Source organism: Phalacrocorax carbo, chromosome 3 (genome assembly GCF_963921805.1).
Source record: "Phalacrocorax carbo chromosome 3, bPhaCar2.1, whole genome shotgun sequence".
Lineage (NCBI taxonomy): Eukaryota > Metazoa > Chordata > Aves > Suliformes > Phalacrocoracidae > Phalacrocorax > Phalacrocorax carbo.
In genome coordinates this window covers 18772580-18796899 of record NC_087515.1, presented here as the reverse complement: position 1 = coordinate 18796899, position 24320 = coordinate 18772580, and the positions used below count along the sequence as shown (strand labels likewise).

Below are 24320 nucleotides of genomic sequence, written 5' to 3'. Positions count from 1 at the left end.
GAGATTTCACTCCTGTCTGGTGTAGTGAACTTACAGAGTGGAACTCTGACAGGAGTTCAGAGGGTTCTCTCTGTTCAAAGACTTAGCAGCAGTAATACGGTGTTTGGATAGGAGAACCCCTTTTCTATTCAGCTGCATGTCTAGCTGTAGTCTTCATCTTCCATATTTTAACTGACTAGTAAGAGAGTTTTGTCAAGGTATAGTGTCTGTGTGAGTTTATTCCCAATGTCATTCACATTCCAGTGAAATTTCCCTCTTTCCTATGAAAGTGAGGTCATGTTAAACCTGTGTTTACGATACTGCAGTCATTTCCATGGCAGTAGACTATGATATCATCAGTGGAGGATTATGCCTTTCCTATGTGTGTTAGCAATTAAAAATTATGGTTTGTGAGATAAAACAAGAGTTTACCAAGTTTTTAGGTTTAGTCTATATGAGGCAGGGAAACTATTGCTTAATTCTCCAGAGAGTTCACTTGGGTAATGGAGTAAATGAATCCAGAAACATTTTGATCCTAGCAGGTGATAAGTTTTTGGGGGTATATTTTCCTAACAGGAGAAGAAAATCAGCTACTCTATCTTGTGTCCTCTCGCCTGGCAAAGAACAGTTGTCTGAAACACCATGGTACTCATTGTTTTGTTATTCAGAGCTACTTAAATGCTTGACTTAAAGTATCAGTCTTCTAGTCTCATTAGATTGGCATTTTTCCCCCTTGGAGGTCAGTTAGCTATTATATACTACCCACAAAAGTAAAACAATGTGCTTATCAGTCTTTTCATCTTTTTAATGGGTGCCCTATTTGCCAGCTATCAGTAGCTGAATCTCTTTGTTGAACCTTCCTAAGTATGTACATGCTTTCTTATGGGTTGGTGATAGCAGATGCCAGTTTCAACACTGTGATGGCAAAAGAAAATTTATTTAAAATGTAGTGTCCAGTTTTAGAACAGTTGCTAATACTGCAAGATGAATGTGGTGGATTCACAACATAATTTATTTCATCCCTTCGAATACTTAAGAATTTTTAAGCCAAGGAAGCAGACTTTTCTAAACAAGAATGAAGAGAAAGGGAAAAGAAATTACATAAAAGTTTATAGAGAAAAAACATAATCAGTCTAGGTATTGCAAGATGAAAAAACATTTGTAGCCATTTTCTGGTAATGTCGTTTATTTACAGAAATACACTACACCTGTGCACAGTCTTTCTGTTTGCCACAGAACTGAACTCTCATAAAATATCTGTTTAAAAAATTTGGGTCAGAACATCAGAAAAAAAATCTCAAAATTGTGTGCCCTGATTACATACAGGACTTGCATGTGTCCTGCTTCACGGAAAGTCTAGGATGTGAAAAGGTTCTCCTTGAAATTAGTACCATGTTAGTAACTACAGTACAAAGAAATTCCTTTTCCCATTGACGTTGGTGGAAACGGGACCAGGCTGGAATGGAACAAAAGATAGGCAGAATTATCAAACATAGTTTTTGGAGACTGAGATTACTAATGCCATAACAGATTTAGCCTGTATTTACTGAACATACAGTCAGGTGATGTTACAGCAGCCTCCTGAGTGTGCAGCTTTGCCATCATTCTGCATTCCTGCTGAGGCTTCAGCTGTCTCTGGAAAACCCAGAGTGATACCTGTTTGAAGAAAATGAAAAGTCAGGGGGTGATAACAATATAATCCAGGAAGAGGCTGTTGGGATAAAAGCTTATTTACCAATTGTCCAATATTGACGCCAGGAGTAATGGGTTTGTGTTCATTTCTGCCACAGAAAAATGTCATTATATCTCAGCAATGCACTATAGCATATGGCTATTGCTTCACATCGTAACTTCCCACTTTCCAGATAGCACAACTGTTGCCTTTTGCTTTCTGTAAGGTTCTTAGACATCTGTGCATTTCCAAGTAAATAGCATGCAAAACAGTGATACACTGGGCATTGTCATTGTCAGTACTTCAGAGTATTCCTTGGGTTCTGCTGTATCCCAGTGATACAGATTGAATATTATGTTGTGTAATTAATGTATCTATATTTTCTTGCCCCAGTGAATACTCTTTTACCATATAACTCCCATAGGTTTTTTATTCTTTCAGTTAATGTCCCTGTTGTTATTGGAAATTCTTTTTGACTGTTTAATATGAAATGTCTCTTGCCTTTTCAGTCTGGAGGTGTTTGCCATAGAAGATTCACTACAGTCAAAGGGGAAATTGCCTAAAGGAACTTCTTTGAAAATATTTGTCACAATAAATAGTTGTTAGGCACTACGTTTTAACACCCAACACTGAGAATATTGTATTTTCTCCCCCGTTATAAGCCACAGAATGATATGATTAATAGTTCTGTCTTGTTAATGAATTACTTGCTAGCTGTACTGTTAATGGAAATAACCATTTTCCTAGATGCATTTCTAGACATAAATATCTTTGGGTGAATTTTAGTACTCCTGACAGTAAAGAGCTGCTGGCACAAATCAAAAGCTGCAATAAAAATTGTACAGAGTCAATGGTAACAAATTTGTGTAAAAACACTCTGGGCAGGCATATATATGATGTTGCCTCTAGGAGCTGTCTGAGTTGTTCTTTCCATAGGAGTTTACCAGTAAGTTTTTGTTTGCTTGTTTTATGTGGCTCCGGTTGTTAGCCCCTATATCAAGCTGCAGTAAGTTATTTGATGCTGACGTCCCTGGTTCCTTTCAAGCCTAGTATCATATACTTTGAGCCTGCAGAAAATACAAAATTATTTTTCACTAGTGTGTTGCCTAAGTAGGTGCAGCTTTTTAGAACATGTTGATCTTTGTGACAACTAATTATAAAATAAGAAGGTGGTAATGTTCCCAAATATATCAGCTGTGTGCTCTCTTCTGGGTTTTATTATTTCTTCTTTCCATTACTGACTTTAGTCCAATTTTTTCTCCTTTTTCCCTGTACCAGATCAATGGCATGTCATCCCTGAACCATCTATGATTTCCCCTTATTTGCCTCCACCTCTTCTTGTTATCTTTCTGCATCACATTCTTACAGTGCGTTTCTTTTCTGTACTGATCTTTCCCTGCCTCTCATCTTTCAAAAATAACTTGCTTCTAAAGAATCATAACTTCCTTTTGCTAATTTATTCCATCCATCACTTGCTATACTTACTATCCTTTCTCAGACCCCTGTTTATATAAAATGCATAAACCTTGATAGCATAAACAGCAGAAGAAAAAACCATGTTGGTCAGAGGTGAAAATAGAGGATGAGGAGGAATAGGAAAGGCAGATTAAGTTCAATACTCATGTGGAAAGACAAGCATTTTCCATGTTCTCAGCTGTAATGACAGTGAATATTCCTTCTTCTGATTGTCTGATCCTGTTAGTATTATTCATTGGGAATATCCTGTTAGTATTGCTCAATTTTTGTTATTTTTATTTTCCTTCCCCCCCCCCGCCCCGAAAGAACGAAGTGAAAAATGACCTGTTGGGAAAAAGCACCTGGTGATTTTGCTGGAGCTCATAGTACTCCATATAGCGGCAGCAAAAACGAACAGATTTTTTCTTCAGTTTTCTTTCCCTATTGCTTATTAAATTCTGGGTGTTAATGGAAACACAGGAGTTGTCCATCAGCAGGCATCAGAAGTCAGGATTATACAGAATTACACCTTTCTGATTTTTAGAGATCTGCCTTTTCCAAGAGAGCTTGAATGGTGAAAAAGGTGAAGGTACTTACCTAGAGGAGATTCCTAGATGTCACAAAAGAGCCAACCTTGACCAGCAAAGCCCAGGCACCCCCCACACCCTGCACATTCTCATCTTTGCCCCACAAGCCTTAATGTTATTGTAATCCAAGATTCTAGTAGATGCCTTTACAGAAGACTGAACTTCAGATAAAGCTTTTTTATCAGTGAATCAAGGGTAAGATAGTTTCAATGTGAAAACTTGAAGGCACTGCAAATTTAGCCCTGAAGTGGTCAGGGAGTTGGACTAGATCACAGTTGTAGGTCCCTTCCAACTGAACTAAATCTCATTCTCTTGTTCTCGTTCTTTCTCGTTCTTTCCCCCTTTCCCCTCCTTATATTAAGTTTAAAAATATTGATTACCTTTATTATCTATGATACATTGAGTAAGTATATATAAACTAAGTATTGTTTTGGTTATGATTCTTGTTTGTGGCCCATATAGATTCTGTAGGAAGCACTGTACTTACAAAGTTCATTAAAAATATCATACTTGTCAAAATTATTGTCCTGTGTAGGAGCTTTTGGAGCAACAACTTATGAAGAAAATTATGAATATTTGGACTGCAGTATACTTCATCTTGATGACTATGTAGTGAGAACACATCTATGATGTTGCTCTTGATACCATAGTTTATAAAGCACAATATGCTTGTGTGCAAAATGCCAATGCTTTTTTGGGAGGAGGGGGATCCTTTTTTACCTGGAAAAGACTGACAACAAGATTTGGGGGGGGGTGGGGGGGGTGTCAGTAGGTGCCCTATTTTCTGCGTGATAGTAGAGCAGAAGCACAGATTACCTTGTTGTTTTACTGTTGTATATAAAAAATCATGACAAGAGCAGCAAGGACCCTGTGGCCTATCTACTCAAGCATATTATTTCCACCTTGTTCATTGTTGTCTGATAAATCCTTTATTTAAGAGATAGAGAAAAGATTAATGTTCACATGTGTCTTGTTTATCTTAGTTTGTCCTTGGGCACATAAAGACCACTCATCGCTTGGGTTGCAAAGGTTGTTCTGTTTTGGGCTGGTTTTTCTGCTTTAGCCCTGGTACTTCACCATGATATAATGTTCTGTTCAGCATAGGTACCGTAGGCAGCCGTCTTCAGTCTGGGGTGAGCACAGCATGCTGCAGAGGCAATCTATTCTAACATCACCATCAGACTGCCTTGAAAATAATTATATAACTGCAATTCCAAAAATAGTGTAATTGAGAGACATCCATGAAGAACAATGTGGGAGGCAGATAGAGAGTAGTAATTTTGAAAATTTCCACAAACTTTCTTCAATACAAAACAGATGTTTGGTAAAATTTGCTTCTGCACAAAGGGTCAACAGAAAAGTTCATTGAAGTTCTTAAAGAGCTGTGGACGTCTGTTCTTATTCTGTGTGTTATGAACTTCAGTCTTTTTAAATTGAGGTTGTGATTGCACATATAAGAAGATATCACTCTTGTGGCCCTCCTACCTGTGGTCACAGACATTCATTTAATTTTCTGCCTTACTAGAGATTTTCGCCAGTTGTTTCAGTTCAGCTGTTTACCCATCCAGTAATGAGATCTACAAAACAGTTTGTCTTTTTTAAAAAAAAACCCTATATTTTTGTTTCATAAAACACATATTTTCTCTGATGGCAAAACTGATTGAAAAAACCCCTGCTGCTCTGTACCAATTCATCATTCACTTGTTGTGTTGTGACAAACTGTATATCATGTAAAATCAAACAGGTTTAAAAAATACTCTGAATGGGTGATGAGGTAAAGGTTTTACATCTCACTCTGCCACTGTGCTTCAGCACTGTCCTGCAAAGGAACTACTCTTTAAGCATCAATTATTTTGCCTGGTATAAGTTTGGGTAGTGTTTCCACACTGTTCGTTACTGTGGGCTAGAGAAAGAACCCAGACCATCAAACATTCGAGCAATAACCAATTATTTGAATTATCTAGAAAGTTAATTTTTTTAAAGAAAACCTTGCCATTTTCAGAGACATAGGAGAAGAAAAAAATAAAGATATTCTATGATTTGTAATTGTCTCTTAACAATTTTTTTCAGCCATTATAGATCTGAAGTGAGACTAAGAACCCAGAACTGGATAGTCCCATATTTAAACCAAGCTGTAGTTAATTCTTGAGGTAGGCTCTTTATAAATCCTGAATGTTTTCTACCTTCCAATAAGATGTTTTAGTGGATTATTAAAATGGAAGAAAGCATAAATAGTCAAGAACATCTTATTTTGGAAAGAATTGTGGTCTTTTTGTCTCTGTTTTATGGATACTTTGCCATAGCACATGTCCAAATCTTTAAAATTTAAACTAGACAAAAGAGACCAAGGCTAAACCAAAACATCAAGCTAGATTCAAAAGAGGTCTGAGACTGTTTCACCAAAATCTTGTACTAATATTCCTAATTAGAGGAAAGAACTGTTCTCTCCTTTGTATTTGTTCAGTTCTGAGAATCATGAAAGCCCAGTAAGTTGTCTGTACTAGACAATGGCTAGTTACACCTACTCTAATCTCACAGGGATTTTCCCTGTTGTAGGGAATTCCCAGGAGGGGAGAAAGAGCCGGTTTTGTTCACTGATTCAAAGAGAACAGAATCAAAGCTGAATTGTAGGCCTTTACATTATATTCCTTTTTATTAAGACACTTTTACATGCAGTATTTCTGATACTGTTTTGATACCCCTGATGATCTTTGCCTTTCTTCAGAAGAAATAACATCTGAATGTTTCTTTTGATTCTATGTAAATTACAGTCATCTTCTAGAATGTGATATCTAATCTAACATACAATTTCTCTTTCCCTCTGAGTTGCCTAATGAGAATATTGTTTTCTTTTTGCCTTTTTAGAGAAAAATGTTTATATACCTTTCTCTTTTCCTTTCTCATGCGTATGTAATTTCTCAGAAACATACTGATACATTATGTTTTTCTTCAGTATGTCTAATGAGCTGAGTATACTGTGCCGTAGTTACATAGCATTCAGTGTTTTCAACATACCAAGTAGTATCAAGTCAGTGTTTCAACTGGCTTGGGGCAGTTTGGCTGTACTGCTGCCAGAAAGGGCACTCCTGCTTCTACCCTCGCTCACTGTCTCCTCAGTCCTGCCAGTTCTGGCCCACCCGGGCTGCTGTAAAGTAGGTTGCACCAGTTTGCTGATCCAAATTAAAACGACCCTTGGAACAAAAATACTTTGAATTAGGAAGCTCTGTGAGCAATAAAAGCAATGCAAGAGAAACAGTGGGAAAATGCTGCTGAGGGGAGAGCATGGTTTTATATCATCTTAAGCCAACAGGAATAATACATCTTTATAGTACTTCTGTATGTTGAAAAACAATGGACAGACACTGGTTAGATGTCAAGAATCGGAAGCAAACCATGATTAATTTCAGGGTTAATTTATGCAAATGCCACTAATATACATCTGCCTTTCCCCTCCTTCCTTCTTCAGACTTCCTATCTCTGAATATGATCTATTCACTGCTTAGATGGGAACTTTTCAAGAAAACCCAGAATACTGGGGAAAGGGGCATTAATGACTCAGTAAGTTGTGCTTTCACCTCTGATTTGGTGCTTCACACAGTAGTAAAAGGTTCTGTTCTGTTTCCAATGCCGTACTTCCAAAGGGATGTCTGTCTAAAAACACAACTGTTAATCCTCTCTAGCCATTAAGGGAACTCATGGCATGCACTTATTGGAAGAGAGGGTTGAAGTTACTGCAATGGTGAAATTCTTACGTGTGTACTTTTATTCATCCCAAACCTCTGAAACAGAAGCGGATGTAAGATTCTTCATTTCCCATGAACAAATGTGGGCAGTGTTGCTGTGCGCTTTATATTTAAATGTTGTATTGTAAAAACTCAGTTTAAATTCTGAGTGATTATATTCCTTTATTTGTAATGTCCAAAGTATTTCAGCATGATTCAGTGTGAACTTTCCTCTATGAATATGATTCAGTAGTATGGTGCACAATTTACAAAACATTATATAGTAATTTTACTTCCCATCTAATAAGTGTTGGGGGTTTTCAAGTTTAGTTTCTGGTTGTTCATAAGACATGAGAGCTCAGTATCCTTTGTACCATTTATCCTTTCAAAGCTGAGCAGAATTTGTCACGTAGGCAAAGAGTAGTCTGTTGGATAGCAGCTTAAATTACGTTTTTCAGGTCAGTGTTTTCAAATTACATCAAAGTTGTAAATGGCTTTAGAAAACATTTTATGTAACAATTCTGAAAGCCCATGTGACAGTTTTTCTAATTAACTTATTTAGCCTAGTTTTGGAGTAGCATTAGCTGTTTCATCACTTTTGGGCTATTTTGAGTATTTTTTGTGGCACCGTCAGTAAACCAGGAGTTTATAGGGTTCCTTAATCATACAGATTACTCATCATTGCCTGCTCATAACAGAAGCCTGAAATGCTCATTAAAATTGTCTGATGCGAATCAAAAGTTAGTATAGTTGCAGAATTAAATGACAAGAGAATAGCATTAGCAAAAAAAATTTCTTGAATACCTCTTTCAGTCGAAGTGAAACCTCTAGGCTTGTATATAGATCAGTACTCTGATTTTGTTTAATATGGAAAATAAAAATGGGCTTCTGGAGTAGAGAATTGGTCTGAAAGGGTTGGCGATCATGCCTGAAATATAGTAAGGTGGGGTTTTTTTGACAGTGAGCTACAGGAACTTGCTGCATGTTCTTGCTTAGTCTGTTAGCCTATTTTTAAAATTGGCTAATTGTAAGTCACTGTTGCAACTTAATCCTTTGCCCTTTGCCTTGTACCTTTCCATCAAAACAATAACAAAGGTCATCTCCCCGTCTTCAGCAAGCTGTTTGATTCCCACAGGCAGTTGTTATGCCATGCTGCTTGAAACATTGAGGCCCAGATTCTCATCTCACCAAGCCTGTTCTTTCACCAGTGCAATTATGATGCTTCCATTGGAGCTGCATGTTGGTGCCAACATAACTGAGAGAATAATCAAATCATGGTCTGGTCACTGTTAAAACAGGAATATGTACGGTTGAACATACTGCTTGAAAATGCATATGGACTCAGAGCAACGCGATTAGCAGATGTCTGCTGGGATGTCACAATTGTTCATCTTTGTCTAAAAATATATTAGCTTTTTGTGGAAACAAATTCTGTTTGGAATAAGCTATAATATCTGAAAAACACCCTAAGGAAGGAGAATGAATTGATACCATTTTCATACTGCAGAATTTAAATGAGAAGACAGTATGAGCTAGTGAATTGAGCTGATCTCTATTTTTGGTTTTGCCACTGGCTTCTTGGCTGACCTGAGGCACAAAAAGGCAAAATAGCTTGCCTAAGTTTCACACCCACAAAACAGGCATAACAATGTTGTTCTGCTTTTTGAAGTGTAGTGAGATCTGTGGATGAAAGGAATTCTGCAAGAACTGCTATTACTATTTCTTACCATGGCTGGGTGAAACAACTATTCTTTACTGAATGGCACATAACTTCAGAAGTGTGTGTGCAGTACCCTGGCACTGGCTGAATAGAAGCTTCCTCAGCTGAGTTCTGTGGCCTTTATTCTCTGGTCCACAATCACCACTACTTTGGCTTCCAAGGATGAAATAGCAATAAATTATAGATGTTACCATTAATAAACTTTATTTATCTATACTCATTACACCTTGTTCCCTGAAACCTTACAGTTACTCGTTGTTATAAACAACCTGACAGATGCTGCTGTGGACAAACAGTTTTAACTTAGCAACCCTTTCCATATAGGTGTATCTAAGGAACCTGTAAGCATACTTCTAAAAAGCTGTTATATTTTTATTTTAAATAGTTTAAACATTTCCCAATGGGCCGTTCCTGGCTCTGCCTCTCTGGAAACAAAATGAGCACCATTAGCTGTACTTGTGAGCCTTCTGGGGTTGTTCTGTTGTCACCCACACAAAATAAACCTGCTGGTTGGGTACAGTATCCTCACACTAAAATCTGGGCTGCTCTATTAGCAGGCATCCCTACTCAGAGTCCGCATCCCTACCTGCATCTCTCTGGAAACTGTGACTGATGATGAAGCACAGAGCCATAACAACTCCTTCAAAGCAAAAATCTTAATTTCTGGGAGTTCAGGACTCGTTTGGCTTCACTGGTTTAATTTTTGGTTTTCTTGATTTCCTAATGATCCTAAACCTTTGGACTGATGGATGCTGGAATTGAAAATTAGTAGGAAAAAAATGCTTGCTTTTTGCTGAGAATTTTTAGTAAATCAGGCTGTGGCTATGCTCTGTCAGTAAGTCCTTAAGATTTTGCAAACACCAATATGCCCCAGAGGTTGCATCATAAACTCAGAAAGTAATACACATCTATTCTTCATAACCTTTTCAAAAAGCACTCTGTAGTGATACGCTAGTGCAGAAGCATGTCCCCTTTTTCCTGAATTGGAGGGCTGGCAATTTTGAAGCTGTTCTAAGATATATTGGTAAAATAATGGTATAAATTGACAAAGAGAGCTGAAGTTAACCTGTTCCTCATTATGGCAGATTCCTCTGCATTCTTTCAGACTCCCTTTCCCCACTCTCCCTTTCTTTCCTGCAGACTTTTGGAAACCTGTCTGAACTAACTGTCATTGACTGAATGGGTAGCTAGTACATCATAGGAGGCCTTCCCTCCAAACATGTTGTGAACTTGTTTGTAGTGTAAGAGATAGGCGGAATCCCATTTTTAAAACTTGTGCCTAGAATATGTGGCTTGAGGAGGCAGAAATTTTGGTAACCTGAGTGGTGTTGTAAACACGGCTTTGAGTGTTATGTATTTTAATAGAAGTAGCAAAAGTAAGCTTGCCTTTTGCATTCAGAGAAATTCTTCCACATAGTCTCAGTGGTGTCTTTTTTTCCTTTCAACTTTTGCTGGAGATAGCAAAGCATCTGGTGGGGTTAACAAAATTACGGTTTTGTTTTGTTTTTTCCAAAATGGAAATTAAACCAGAATATACTCCTGATGGGTCTCCCCTTGTATTAGTGCATCTGGTTCTGGGCACCCATTCCCAGAAAGATGTAAATGTAATTGGAGTGCGTTCAAGAAAGAATAAAATGCTGAAAAGTTGTAAAGCTTGATTTGTAAGAGAAAAACTTTTAAAAGTATGTACAGTGCGCCTGAGTGACAGCAAAGGGGAGGACGGTTCTGATAATGATCTACAATTTTGAGGGGTGTGAACATGAACAAAGTGAAAAATTACTCTAGGGTGGTTCAAGAAGGTATAATTAGGTGTAATGAAACTAAATTAACAATATGTAAACTGGAGCTGAATGTTACAGTAAAACAATATGAGCAGTGAGACCTATAGATTTATTATTTATCTGTATTGAGTTAGCACTGGGGAATCCCAGTCAGGGATCAAGTGCTTCTTTTCCTGTAGAAACATGAAACACGAACAAAAGAAATGCAATCCCTCTCTTGAGTAATAAATGAGAAGTTTGGCTGGGTGGCATATAAGGAATAAACTTAAACTGGTGGGATGTGGAGTAGGGACACTAAAAGGTCCTTCGAGCCTTTCAGTCTTACTGGCTGGCTGTTAGACCATTTAGCATTATAAGAATGTAACTCTTAGTTTGAAGATGCTTGTTATTTTCAGTCACTAATGTGTGTAAGTATTGCTTTAAATTGTAATAGCCTTACTACGCGATTGCCAAGAGCTGGAGAAACCATCCTCGGACATAAGTTTTTCATTGGTTTTGGTGGGAAAGGAGCCAACCAGTGTGTCCAGTCTGCTCGACTTGGGGCCAAGACCTCACTGATCTGCAAGGTAAGCACTGACTTGCTCTTGGATTACAGCTGAACTGAAAGTTCATGCAAATTCCAGTAAACCTTTAGGTGACTTACAGAAAAGTTGTTTTGTTTTTGTTTTTGTTTTTTTTTTTAATCCCTCTCTAATTCCCTTTTCTTTTTGTTATTTCAGCTATAAATTTAAGCTTGGAGTAGGCTGTTTTAAGAACACTGCCAGAACAAAAGACTAGTTGGCTAGAAATCTGGCAGAAATTGCGTATAAAGAAGGATTGCAAAACTTAGGTTGATGTACCATAGAAAAGAAAACTGGAGAGAATTTGAGATGTTCAAAATTCAAGTAATCTTGATTAGCCCCTCCTCTATATGTTTCCCACTGTTATACTGATCAGGGCTTCACTGATGACATTCAGGTGCCAGGCACCGTAGTTAATCTAAAATTTACTTTCTGGAGATTAAAAATCAGACACTGACAAGCCGATAACAAATCTGAGAGGAATGTAAAACTTTGTGCTTCAAGGCTTAAATCATTATCTCATTAGCTGAGATTAGGGTGAGATGTTCCTGTCCAAATCGTAGAACTTTTGCATGCTTTGGGATTTTTTTTGCCCACTTTTCTGGAACATCTGATATACAGCAGTTCTAAAGACTGGCTCACAGACCATTGGGATGATTCAGCTTGGTAGATGATAGGTTCTTAAAATGCTTTTCTTTCATTTTTGTAATTAAATATTTTCATTTTCAAGTGATCATTACTAAAGGTAGGATCAAAATATCTCTCTCTGTAGCCCTATTGTCTATCCTGTGCTAACTGTAGATGAAACTTCAACTTGAGTGGACAACTTTGTTATTGCAATAGCTGGGGAGGATGCTCAATTTGTTGGATCACTGTCTGTCAGGGATTTTTTGAGGAGTATTGGAAACATCTCAAGGAAGCTTTCCTCACTGGATTCCCAATCCAATATTTAGACTAAAGAATGGTAGCTATAACTCCAAGTTACACCTGTAAGCATTTCTATGTGTCATGATCACTAGTTGTTCTACAGGTTTGTTTTTTTTATATTGGCAATATTTGTGTTTCTATAATATTGTGTATAGTTGATCATCTTTGCATTCAGGAACGATCAGATTCAAGTACAAGATGAACTGGCAATGAATTCCCTGCTAACATTTCCTGCTAAATGTTAAAGGGTTTTTTTCCACTGAAAGTGTGAATTTTGTTTTATTTTTTAATGGTCTAGCCTTTGCTCAGTGCATACATGTTTCTGGAAACATTTGCATTCCTAATAAAATTCAGCAGTTACTATAATTTCTAATTACTTTCCAAAATCATGTTTATGTTATTTCAGTAAAACTTAGTCTTCCTTCTTTCTGATGTATATTTATTGGAGAAAAGAAACAGCAGACAATGACTGTAGTATCTATAAATGTTAGCATTTTGTATTTTTTCATTTTTAAAGTTAATATTTACTTTTGAAATTAAAATGCACTTTATAGCCTCCCAAAATAGTCTCATCTCATAGCAGTACGGTCCTATATCTGCATAGGTCAATGGGATGTAGTATAAAGTTTAAAGTTTCTTGCTGAATAAACTAAGAAGAGTCAGGCAATAATGAATCATTACAATTCAATTATTTTTACTTTAACAAGTCATCTTAAGTATTCAGTGGTTCTTAAAGCCAGATTGCCCCTTACACACACACTCTGTGCTCAGTACATGCTTATGTTTTGGTCATAATTCCCAACATTTTTTATGCAATACAGGTACAACAATTGCTTCTACAATCTGAAATTCAGGGAATGGAATCAGTATTAATACTAGAGGGACATTCTGCTGGAGTGTGGCATCCTCTTATGAGGACTGTAATTTAGACAGAGGATGTCCTCAACAAGAGTGGAGGTAGGCAGATCAAGTGACAAGGCATTCTTCATACTTCTGAGCTTTAAAACACAAAAGAGAGTCAGTGACTACCTGGTGAGAGTTTGGGAGGGAGTTTTAGAATGACTTACAGTTGTGACTAGAGATGCCACAGAATGCTGTGGATTTTAATGTCAAATCCAAGTACTGAGTTTGAGTAGTGGAAATGCAGTGTTCTGCATTCTGGCTGGATGTCTCTGGCTGCTGTTACTCTGTGTTATTCATCACAGTATCAGTCTTAAACTCTCCTCCTCTATTTGCTCAGTACAGTACAAAAATGTATTGATGGAATAATTGCCACTTCAAAAGACAAAGACGACAGTTGTTCAGAGAAATGTAAAGGGTTACTGTCAGGGAACTAAAGGATCTAAGCAAATAAATTAATTGCTTATGTTCATACAATAACCCTGTTGCAGGACTGAAAAATGCACAGTGGTCTTGAGAGAGTCCAGACTCCCCAAACTATTCTTTTGGGTTTGTTCTTATTTGTAGTGGCTGTTACCAAAGAAATCTATTACACATCCTGGATTAAGATGGTGGAGGGATGTTGGTCTGAAAGACATTTTATGTGCTGAAAAGTCCTGTTTTAATTCTAACAAACAATTTGGAATGATCCTTGCTGGACATTGATGTCACTAGCCCAATATTGCATATACTAAATTCTGCTTAAGCCCCAGCTGCATTTGATTCCTACTTAGAAATAGGAAGTGCTGTATTACCATGCTGTGTAGTCTCTCTTTAGATGATCTGTAAGCCAAATTTAAGTTCAAGTACTGTAGGCCTGAATGCTCACTTCACTGTAAGAACATAGTTATATCTCAGATGCAGGCCAGAATATGATGGATATCTTCAATTGTTTTTTCCTTTTGTATTACTGTCTTATACTTGTCTTTAGTACCTGTTTAATTCCCTAAAGAAGAAAAAGAGTAAACAGTCTCAAAAAAAAAAAAAAAAAGGCATATAGAATAGATTAAACAAGCAATTGTCAAGAGGTACATGTGTTTGTTGTAATTAATTTTAAGGTACAGATGAGTTTGGTTCTCTAAGATGCCAGAATTTTAGCTGCTGTGATGCCAGCCAGCTCCCCTAGCTCCACATGGAAATCATGATAGTAAGTAGGGAAAACCCAGACTGAAAATACTGATGTAATTACACTCATTCTAATATCCAAACCACGTGACCATAATGCTTGTCCAAACGGCTGTTGTTAAGAACTCAAGAAAGAAGAAATGCTATTTCAGCACATACAATGTTTTGTGGTCAGCAGACTAAGACATTTATTTTTCTGTTTACCCAACAGTCCATCTAGCAGGGTCTGTGCAAAAGCAGAAAATATTTAAAACAGTATTATATAATTTGACATGGTCAGTAAATATGCCTTTAATATAAAAGGAGTCTGATGCCCAATGCTTTGTCTTCCCTGAGGGTAAAGCCTGAATGGAAAGATGAGCCCTGCAAACGTACTAGAATTAACTGGGTTGGATGCTGATGAACTAACATGGAAAAAAGTTTCCAGAGGAAAAGGACCTCCATGGAGACCCCTACAAGGGCTTCCCTCCAGCGCTGAGATGTCTCGCTGTGAGCAAAAGTACCATGGCTGAACTCAGTTGTTATGACAGTTGAACAATAAGGGATGCCTGTCTGTCAGTTATGTAGAACCCAGAGCTGAAGGAAGTTTCAGTTGAGCTTTCGGAAAATGGTTATGAAATATTTCATTGCTGAATTAACTGAGCAAATCCTTAGATTTGTTGTGGACGCTTCGTAGCAGCAAGGGAGGGAGAAGGTGATACCATCAGACAGAACACGTTCCGGTAGTACAACTTTTAGGCTGAAGAGGTGAGCACGACTCAGGTTTAAATTGCAGATGGCTGCAGTCATCCAGCCTAAAGCAGTCGGAAGATGCAGCTTCTGACAACCCACCCTGTCTGGCAAACTGGGAGTAGTCAAAGATACAGAAATATTCTAATATGCAAACAATGAATAACACAGTGACCAATGTAAATGTTGTTGGGTTTTTTTTCCGTGTACTAGAGGAATGTTCTGTCTGGTTAGAATGTTTGACCTAAATTGCTGTCCTCCTTTGGTAAAAGATGGGAATCATCCCTAATAATGCTTTAGAAAAATCCCTTATAGAGGTTGTAGGAAATGAAAGTATGTTTCAAAACATGGCTGTGCAATAGAATATGCGGGGGGAAAGCTCATCCATCCGTAACACTTTAGGTTTTAGAATTCTGAATTGCAGTGTTCGGTTATTGTGACCACTAGCTGGTACTTGGGCCTTCTCCAAGCTTTCTAGAAGACTGAGCTCATAAATAGACATATTTCTAACAGCAGGCAATGGAGGCAGCTACTTTGTTCTTCCAGTAACTCAAATATGGCATAGCTATTTAGTGCTGTTTTATGAGAAGAAGGATCATTAGTTAGGGCTCCTCATGTAATTCCTTCATTGTCTAGACCATGATCAGGGTCTTGATTTGGCTTCTAATCGGAAAGATGGCTTTTTTTGTCTTGCAAAAATGCTTGCTGTAGTATTGGTCAGTCTTTGATACCACTCAGATAAACAACTTGCTCTTGGAAGCAGGAGCACACACTATGCTGAAGACAGGCTAAAACTGGTGAATTAAAAGCTATATTGGCTTTTAAAATATATTTTAAAAGCTATTTTGACATTAAGCAAGTAATACTATTTTTTTTCTCCATATACCTCATCTTCTTTGTTCACCTTGTGTGATGTAACAAAAATAAATGTTTATTAGTCTGAATAAACAGCAAGCAGAAGTCTGTTCAGCTAAAAGGACTAGTGGAGCTGAAATTACAAGCTCTTTAACTTGCTGTTAGAAAAACAACAGAGCATAGCTTGATGCCCTAACTCAATTTGGTCTGCTGTTGCTGGATAGAACAAACAAAAAATGTTGAATTTGCAAACAGTACATTTAATACTGACAATTATAGAAATCATCAATGCCATGTTTATTGTCACTTTCTAGACCATAACCTCAGTTTGATATTTTTCCACCAAGGAAACTTGAGGTAGAAGATTCAAAATATGAACTGCAATTAAGAAGGACACCAGAGTCACTATAAATGCTTTCAATTCAAAGATAAATTATGATCCAGGAGTACAAGATTCAGTACATTTCCAGATTTTACAATCCCCAGAAAGCTTGAGTGACAAGGGAACACAGTGGTTTTAAAAGAATATAGCGGCATGGCAGTAATGGGTAGTTTTGTAATAGAAGGAGAAAACTACAGAACACTGTTCCTACTATTAATATATTTTTAGTATTATTTATTAGTTTATTATTTGTTTATTAATAAGGCAAAACAGAAAGTGGTTCATTCCAATTACGTTAGACCATTCTGTTTTCTAAAGATGATTTATCTATCCTCTCACCTTTCTGTAGAGAAAACCTATCCTTTTATCTTTTCTGTAGGTTGGGACGGATTCTTTTGGCAATGATTATGTTGAAAACTTGAAGAAGAACAGTATTTCTACAGGTAAAATTTTACTTTAAAGAAATCTTTTGGATTATTTTTAAGCTTTAAAACTTGGTAGTGGAGGATTTCTTATTTTATTGCCTTATTGGATATGTTTTACCATTAAGAGCTATGAATAACTGTTTTGACACAGCTGGCAGGAATTAATGAATATAGGTGAGAATATGGGGACTTCGGAAACCAGTTGTACCACTAAAAATAAAATGTCATGCTATTACCTCTAAATCTGAGGTGATTACATCAGCACAAGTCACCTGAAGATAACTTGCTGTTACGCAGTAATTTAGGCTGGCATTAGTGATGGTAATGCCTGGTGAGAAATTGAAAAATTCAGTCTGATTATTCATTCTCAATTTCATCTTGGGAGGAGAGGAATAGAGTGGAAATGCATTTGTCAACTTGGTACATTTCACCTCTATTTTGTGAAATGACACGTGCAGTCATTTTAGAAACTGCAGCCAATGTTTGTTAACACACGTATACACAAAAATCAGTGTTAAAAGGCTTTCAGGAAAAGGGAAAATTAAGCATTCACAATATTCTATTATCTTTGTAACCCTAATCCTCTCTTTTGTTTAACTGTATTATTGTGTGCTGCTTTACTACCTGATCACATTTTTGCCTACGTGACTTGTCTCCTTCAGGGTGGACAAGGATGGACAAATGCAGTCACTAAGTGGCAATTCAATATTCTGTTTATCTTTTCTATTTAATGTGCAGCCACAAGCTTAATTTACTGCATTATTCAAATCCTACTTTAAAGACAGAAATAGCAGTATTTTGTGGGCTTTTTTATTTTGCATATCAGTATAGTATGTAAGTATTTCACAAATGTATATACAGGTTTATTCATTGCATATCTTCCAACTTATGCAAGAAACCAGGCAAGGATACCACAAAAACAGTCTGTTAGTGTACAGTTGTAATCTCTCTAAAGCATGCATACCTTGTGAATAGAGTCTTTGATCGTGTAAATAAAGCTATTATAATGCAGAGACTTAATGAAAATGTATATTTCACAAGGAACCGTAAGTCTGTCTCATATTTTCTCATTTAAATGGTTGATCTTGCAATCTTAACATAAATTTTTAAATGGTCTTTATAGCAGCAAAGGAAAAAATTTCAGAAATTCCATCGCTTTGCACTTCATTGATACCTAGGTAGATCTGTTGAAGGGTTGGAGCATTTAGGTACCAATTTCTGTTGACTGAGTTAAAAAATAGCTCAGAATGGTGTTAAGATTGTCACCCCCTACATTGTTCAGCCCTGGAGGAAGACAGGATATACTGCTGGTGAGGCTGGTCTGGGATCCCAACTTGCATTCCAAGATTTGGAGGCAAGGGTGATTCAATGTGCATGGGCCATTTTGCTTAGGATTGTTTTATTTCAGTCCCTGGCTTTTCAGCTCAGTTTAATCCTCATCTAGACTATCCCTGTTTTTATACATAAGGGTACTGGGTACTGGGTGAAAATCCTTGCCATAGTACCAGTTCTGCCAACTTTCATATCCTGGATCGTTGTCATATGTCTTCTTTGCTTATGTTGCTCTTGTATTTCCAAACATATCACCTTACCCTTTTCTTTCCAATTCCAATCTGTTTCATAATTTTCTCCTTTCCCAGTCTTCCTATCTTCCACAACCTATCAGCTACCCATGCTGCCCAAACCATTTAGACTTTTACTAATGTGTTACTCCCTCCCACATTTGAACCGGGCAGATTGCTGCTCATGCTGCTTATTCTTCATGCAGGAAGAACATTCAGAGCACAGAGGACACAAGTTCTCTACTTTCAATTCCATTGTGCAGACCTAGCTCGTGGTAAAAAGAAACTATAATTGCAAGGAAAGTTATGCTCTGACCCTTGTAACTGAGCTAGATAAGGGTACCTCCAGGGCAAGTACCTGCAATACTTTAGCAAAACCAACTGAGCGTGATGTGATGTGTTTTTTCAGCCTTGTTCAAATCTAAGCAGATTTTTAAATTGCCACAAAAGGCACATCTTGAGGAAGAAGCCAACCTTTGCCCAGCATCAGGTCCATGTTCTAGAATGTTAGAACTCTAGAGCTTCTTACACAAAAGGTCACCATAATTTGTGTCAAATAAAATAGTAGATTTTTCTCAAATACAATTCTTGGGGAAAAAAAAAACCTCAAGTTTTTTGACAGTTTTCTACTACAGTTCTACGTAAAAACCCCTACCTGTCATAGAAAGTTTCAGACCACTGTCTAATATTTCACAAATTTGCTGACAGCTGAAAGCAGGTTCTTATAGTAGCAAATATGGAACAATCTTTTTAATAGGCAGTGCTGCCAGCCTCACTTCTAGTTAATTTATCTGAATAATAATCCAAAGAGGAAACATATAGTCTCACCACTGCCTTCATAGCACATGTTAACATTATTGCTGAAATGCAAATCTACAGAGAATTAAATGCTGTGTTGTTTTAATATTTTCGTTTTCTCCAGCCTTGACTCTATTGTTTCAATGAATAAAAGAAATACTTCCATGTAGGAGTAGAGTGCCTGAGAAGGCTTTATAAATAACATGATTTCTCTAAAGCCAAATTAAAGAATGTTGGACTTGCATTTCTGTTTTGTGGGTGTAAATTAACACTTTTTGTTGTTGTTAGCTTCTCTGGCATTGTTGCACATGAAAGAGTAATTAGCATTTTTAAATTGCTGGAGGTTATGGGTTCATTTTAGATTTAATTCAATTAAACTGCATCACATGCTATTGGTTGAAAGTAATGTATTGAACTAATGCATGCTGTAACTTTTCCCTTTCTTAGCATTTGTAGGTCAGACTACAGATGCTGCTACTGGAACTGCTTCAATAATTGTCAACAGCGAAGGTACATATTTCTACTCTGAATTGTCCTCTTTGTTCTGCCTCTACAGCCATAAAAGAAACCTTTGCCTGGGCACTGTTAATTGTGGAATTATTTTTTCTACGTCTTTCATGTTTTTAATAATCTTATTCACACTTGGTTGCACTCTTATTACAGGCAATGTTGTAGGGTGAGGGCCTAAAAGCAGCAGAATCAGATGCTTAGATTAGCAGTGTGATAGCCATAATTCAGTCAGCCAGCTGTCTAGTTTTACACTGGCCAGAACACACAGTGTAGCAGAAGGTTAAAGACCTCCTTTTCCACCACAACTTACTTAGCACTTTTACTGTGAGGAAAGGGTTTGCCTCCTTAGCACACTGAGTCATTATGCCCTGAATCAGGAAAAGGAATTGTCCTTAGCATAAGTAGAAATATTTATGTTGATCGTGTAAAATTACCACAATTCTTGATCCCAAGTTGCATCTGCAGTGATGAATGCACAGAGAAATGGCATATTTGTTTTTTCTGTGTCCATTTTCCTTAGCCTGTGCCTTTGCTCTGATATTGCAGGGGAAGAAGAAAATAATATTTTGCTTGTTTTCATATTCTTCTTCAAGATTGCTAAATTATCCTCTGAAAACTTTCTGTTTATCTTTTCCTCAAGCAAGTTGTGCTATTGAGAGCTCTTAGGAGAAGTACATGTGTCTGGATCAAAATTCAGAGCTCAGGACTGATAATGTTTATGCAAACATGATGAATTGAGTGTGATTGGATTAGTTCACTTCTGGTGCAGCTATGAGCCTTCATTTGAACATTTACCACAGTTTAGCTGACACATCAACTTACAAGCTGCTATGTAACCTGATGGTAGTACATTAGGCTACAGCTCAAAATGGGAAAGGAAACAGGACTATTCACTCCAGGAGCAAACCTGGGAAGGAACTGTGACTAAAGGCAAGTCTACACAGGAACATTCAGGAAAATTAGGCAAATTAGTTGGAGATGTGAGTTTAATTTTCTCTAAGTAAGATTAATCCAAACCTTGCATGACAGCTCTAATTCAGGAACAAGGTAGCTCTAATACATTGAATAGACTGGATACCTGCCTCTTACTTCCACCTCCTTCTCTTGGTTTGGGTCAACAAATAAATTACTGCAGCAGCTCTTAAGAACTTCTTCCTTATGCCACATACAGTCCCTGCTCTGGCCATTGTAAATGGCACAGTGAGAATCCAGTGCACGCTCCCAGGCCTTACTCGTTTGTATATGTAACCATGTTTTGCACTAGGTTTGTTGTGCAGAATAGTTGAGTAACAAGCAGTCGTATTACTTCCCAATTCATACGCATGGCCAACTAAAATAAATATGGTGCAAACTTGAATGAAGGGAGAATGACCTGTTAAGATTGTAACACAATAAATTTTTCTGAAGGATAAGGAACAAAACTGTCTTGTGGATCTAAAACATTTACAAGCACCAGGAAAGGGAAACTGTTCAGTGCCATGAAGTTCACAGTATCAGTGTTAGTGTGAAGGGTCTCTGATAGTCTTGTGATTCATGTAGTGAGACAAATAACACATAATGTCATGCATGCAGTTTGTTTCTTTCAGAAACTAAAAATCCTAAATTAAGTTACCACTGGCCTCAGATTTCATTTAAAAACTAGTAGAAGAGCAAACCTGGTCAGAACTAGGCTATAAAGCAAACAGATGCACAGAATTGGTAATGGTTCTGGTTGTTACTTCTCTCTAAAACCATCTGGCGCCTGAATTGAGTAAATTGCAATAAAATAGCAGTACTTATGTGCTTTGCTGTTGCAAGAGACACCACTTTTTTTCCTGTAGAAACCTGGCTGATTTGACCTTAACAGGTTTTACAGCACTTTTCAAAGGGCTTGTCTACACATGCATGTTTTACCACAGTCGTCGTGCTGGCATAGCTGAAACACCACAGCATTCAATGCACTGATGTAAAGCAGTTTCTGCTAGTTCAAATTATACCTAAAAGGGAAGCATTTGAAGTTGGGGGTGGGGGTGGTGTTTTATGTTAAAAAAAGGGGACAAATAAAAACCATAGGTATCATCTCTTTAAATCACCAAGTCTTAATTGCTGTATTTTCACACACCTAACCTGCACTTCATCTTACCAATTCTTTAGAAGTACGGATACTTGGGAAAAATACCAACTCCAATCAACTGAGTAATATCACAGGCAGAAGTAGGAGAGATACTGAAGTGAAAGGAGTGGACTATGATGAGTGAGTGAAGGCACAGGAAAGGAAAGCTGTAGAGAGCAGAGTCAGAGGAGGATCTGAGGTAAATTTTCCCAGATGTTACCTGTGTCTGTCTAGCTGGTGCTGCTGAATTTCTGGGAAGATTTTTATTGGTTACTGAATTGCACAGCTATAACTCATCCATTATTGTAATTGGCAAAGTACTACAAATTTGAAGATTATCAGGAACATTTGATATTCTTGAAGTTGTATTATATATCTGGGACAATACAGTGTAGTTTCAATAAACGATAGAGAGGTTAAATCCCTGCTTTAATGCAAAGTGGTGGAGAGATGTTTAACAAGTTTATAGTGATGCACTGGAAAACGTGCAGCCCAGATATGCTGCAAAGGTTCCCTCTGGGCTGGTCTCAGAAATCTATGTAGAAATCTTTTTCTGGAACTTTGTGTTCCTTTCAGTTGTTCTCTTTTATGTGACTGACTCTTCAGATAGGTTTTGACTAAACACAAGCTTCAGTTTACCAGGACCATGTACACTTCAAATCTGTACTTTCTCTCTTAAGGAGAAAAGCTAGTACATCCAGCTGCTGTTCTTAACACGTTTTCTTTGAGGTGCATCACACCACTTTGAACCCCAGCTTTTGTTTCCCTTTTCAGCCTGCCTTCTTTCCACTAGCTCTGTCACTTAGCATATCTTCTGCTAACAGTGTGCTATTAAATGGCAAGAACTCCATAAAGTGATGATGTGTGTTGTACTTTTACATACACATGTAGGGAAGAAAAAAAGTCTTTACGGATAATTTTTTGCCTGTGAAGTTTATTGCAGCTTTGTCTGTATCTGGTACTGTCCATTGACGGCGCCATTAAGCTGGCCCGAGTGGAACAGCAGTTTGAACCAGTCTGACAACTTCCATATTCACAGCAAAAATTCAGTGGAGGGTCAACAGAGGTTGGCAGGTCATGATTAAAGTACTCTTGAGTATTGCAAGTTAGGACTTAAATCTCACCTACATAGAACACTGCAAGATAACCCTCACTTGAGATAGGTTGTGTGCTGACTTTATCATAAAGTTATTAATCATTCATGAACAGTGAATAGGCATTATTTTGAAAGTGAGTGCACCTTCAATACCAAAGCACTACGAGTATAAAACATTCAAAATATATATTTAGATTAAACTAAATAAGCAAGGCAAACTTAGAATCCATACGCCAGCTTGTTTGAATTATACTTTCCAAAGAGAAAGTCTTTGTTTTGAATCTTCAGGGTTATGAAGGAATGTCACCTGAATTTTTACAGAATTTCTATGTATTGACATTAATCATGAACTTAAACGTTTTTGTGTACAAGACAATTCAATGCTCCTACCAAGTAATTGCATAGAAATTGTGATACCATGACACACCCAAAACTTGCCCTCATATTCATGAACTGTGTGATTTGGCAGCAAATGTTTTTCTTGTAACATTCTTTTCTGGTCACAAATACAATCTTTTTCCCTATGAATTATTATGCAGAAGCTCTGTAACCATTGGTATAATTGCATTGTTTGAGTTTTTCGTGAGTTCTAAGCACTACTGATGGCTTTTAGGCTCTTTGTCGCATTTTAAAAAGTGAGGGTTATTGCACTCTGGTATTTACTGGTTTGCCTTTGATTTTTCCACTGGCAGTTCTCATCTGGTGGGTTCTATAAAATGACACTTGTAAAAAATCTACGCTGAGCTACCCATCTTTGCAAGAAGTGACAGTAGCAGGTTTAGAAGCTCACCTGAGGACAGTATTTATATATGCAGCATTCACGCTGTTTTAAGTATTGATTGGACCCAATCCCCATCTGGTGTAAACGTGCACAAGTTTTCATCTTCATTTAGCTGTCCTATCTTATAGCAACTGTGAATGTGGCCATTCATGTTTTAGCTGATGTCTGCAAAACTTAAAAATGAAACTGAGAATTTTTGGTCTAAGTAATGATATGCTAGAATTAACTGTAATGCAGTAAGTATATTTTTCTCGTTCTTAGTGTGGGCAACACTTTACCTCACTTGAGCTGTTTCAAACTTAGGTGTACGACTTTAGGCTTCACCTAGAGTTAGCAGAGATTCATAGGCATTTCCAGACAACAGTTTTATCTCCGGCTCAAACAGATATCTAAGATATGTAAGATTAAAAAAAACTTTGAAAATACTTGTGTCTCCTCCTTGTTGAAGGAACATAGAAAACTAATTTTTAGAAAGTGGTTTTCTCAGAATTTTCTAGAATGTAGAGTTTTTTTTAAAAAAAACTTTAAAAATTAGTTAATGTTGGACAAGATGAGTCCCACCCCTCTTGCCATCTGTCTTTAACTCTGTTGTCCCTGGTGCTGATTTCCCATCTGATTTCCCT

The 24320-nt window shown here is 37.3% G+C and overlaps 1 protein-coding gene across 2 annotated transcripts in view; it reads left to right on the top strand.

Moving 5' to 3' along the window:
- Positions 1–24320, top strand: part of RBKS (ribokinase) — a 69729-nt gene that overhangs the window by 7263 nt on the left and 38146 nt on the right. Inside the window, exons 2-6 of one of the 2 annotated variants that reach the window (XM_064446044.1) lie at positions 5764–5843; positions 11350–11482; positions 14401–14489; positions 16813–16876; positions 19666–19728. In XM_064446044.1, coding sequence (XP_064302114.1) covers positions 14475–14489; positions 16813–16876; positions 19666–19728 — 142 coding nt within the window. In that variant the 5' untranslated portion in view covers positions 5764–5843; positions 11350–11482; positions 14401–14474. The remainder of the gene's footprint in view (positions 1–5763; positions 5844–11349; positions 11483–14400; positions 14490–16812; positions 16877–19665; positions 19729–24320) is intronic. The other variant, XM_064446043.1, reaches the window with a different exon arrangement.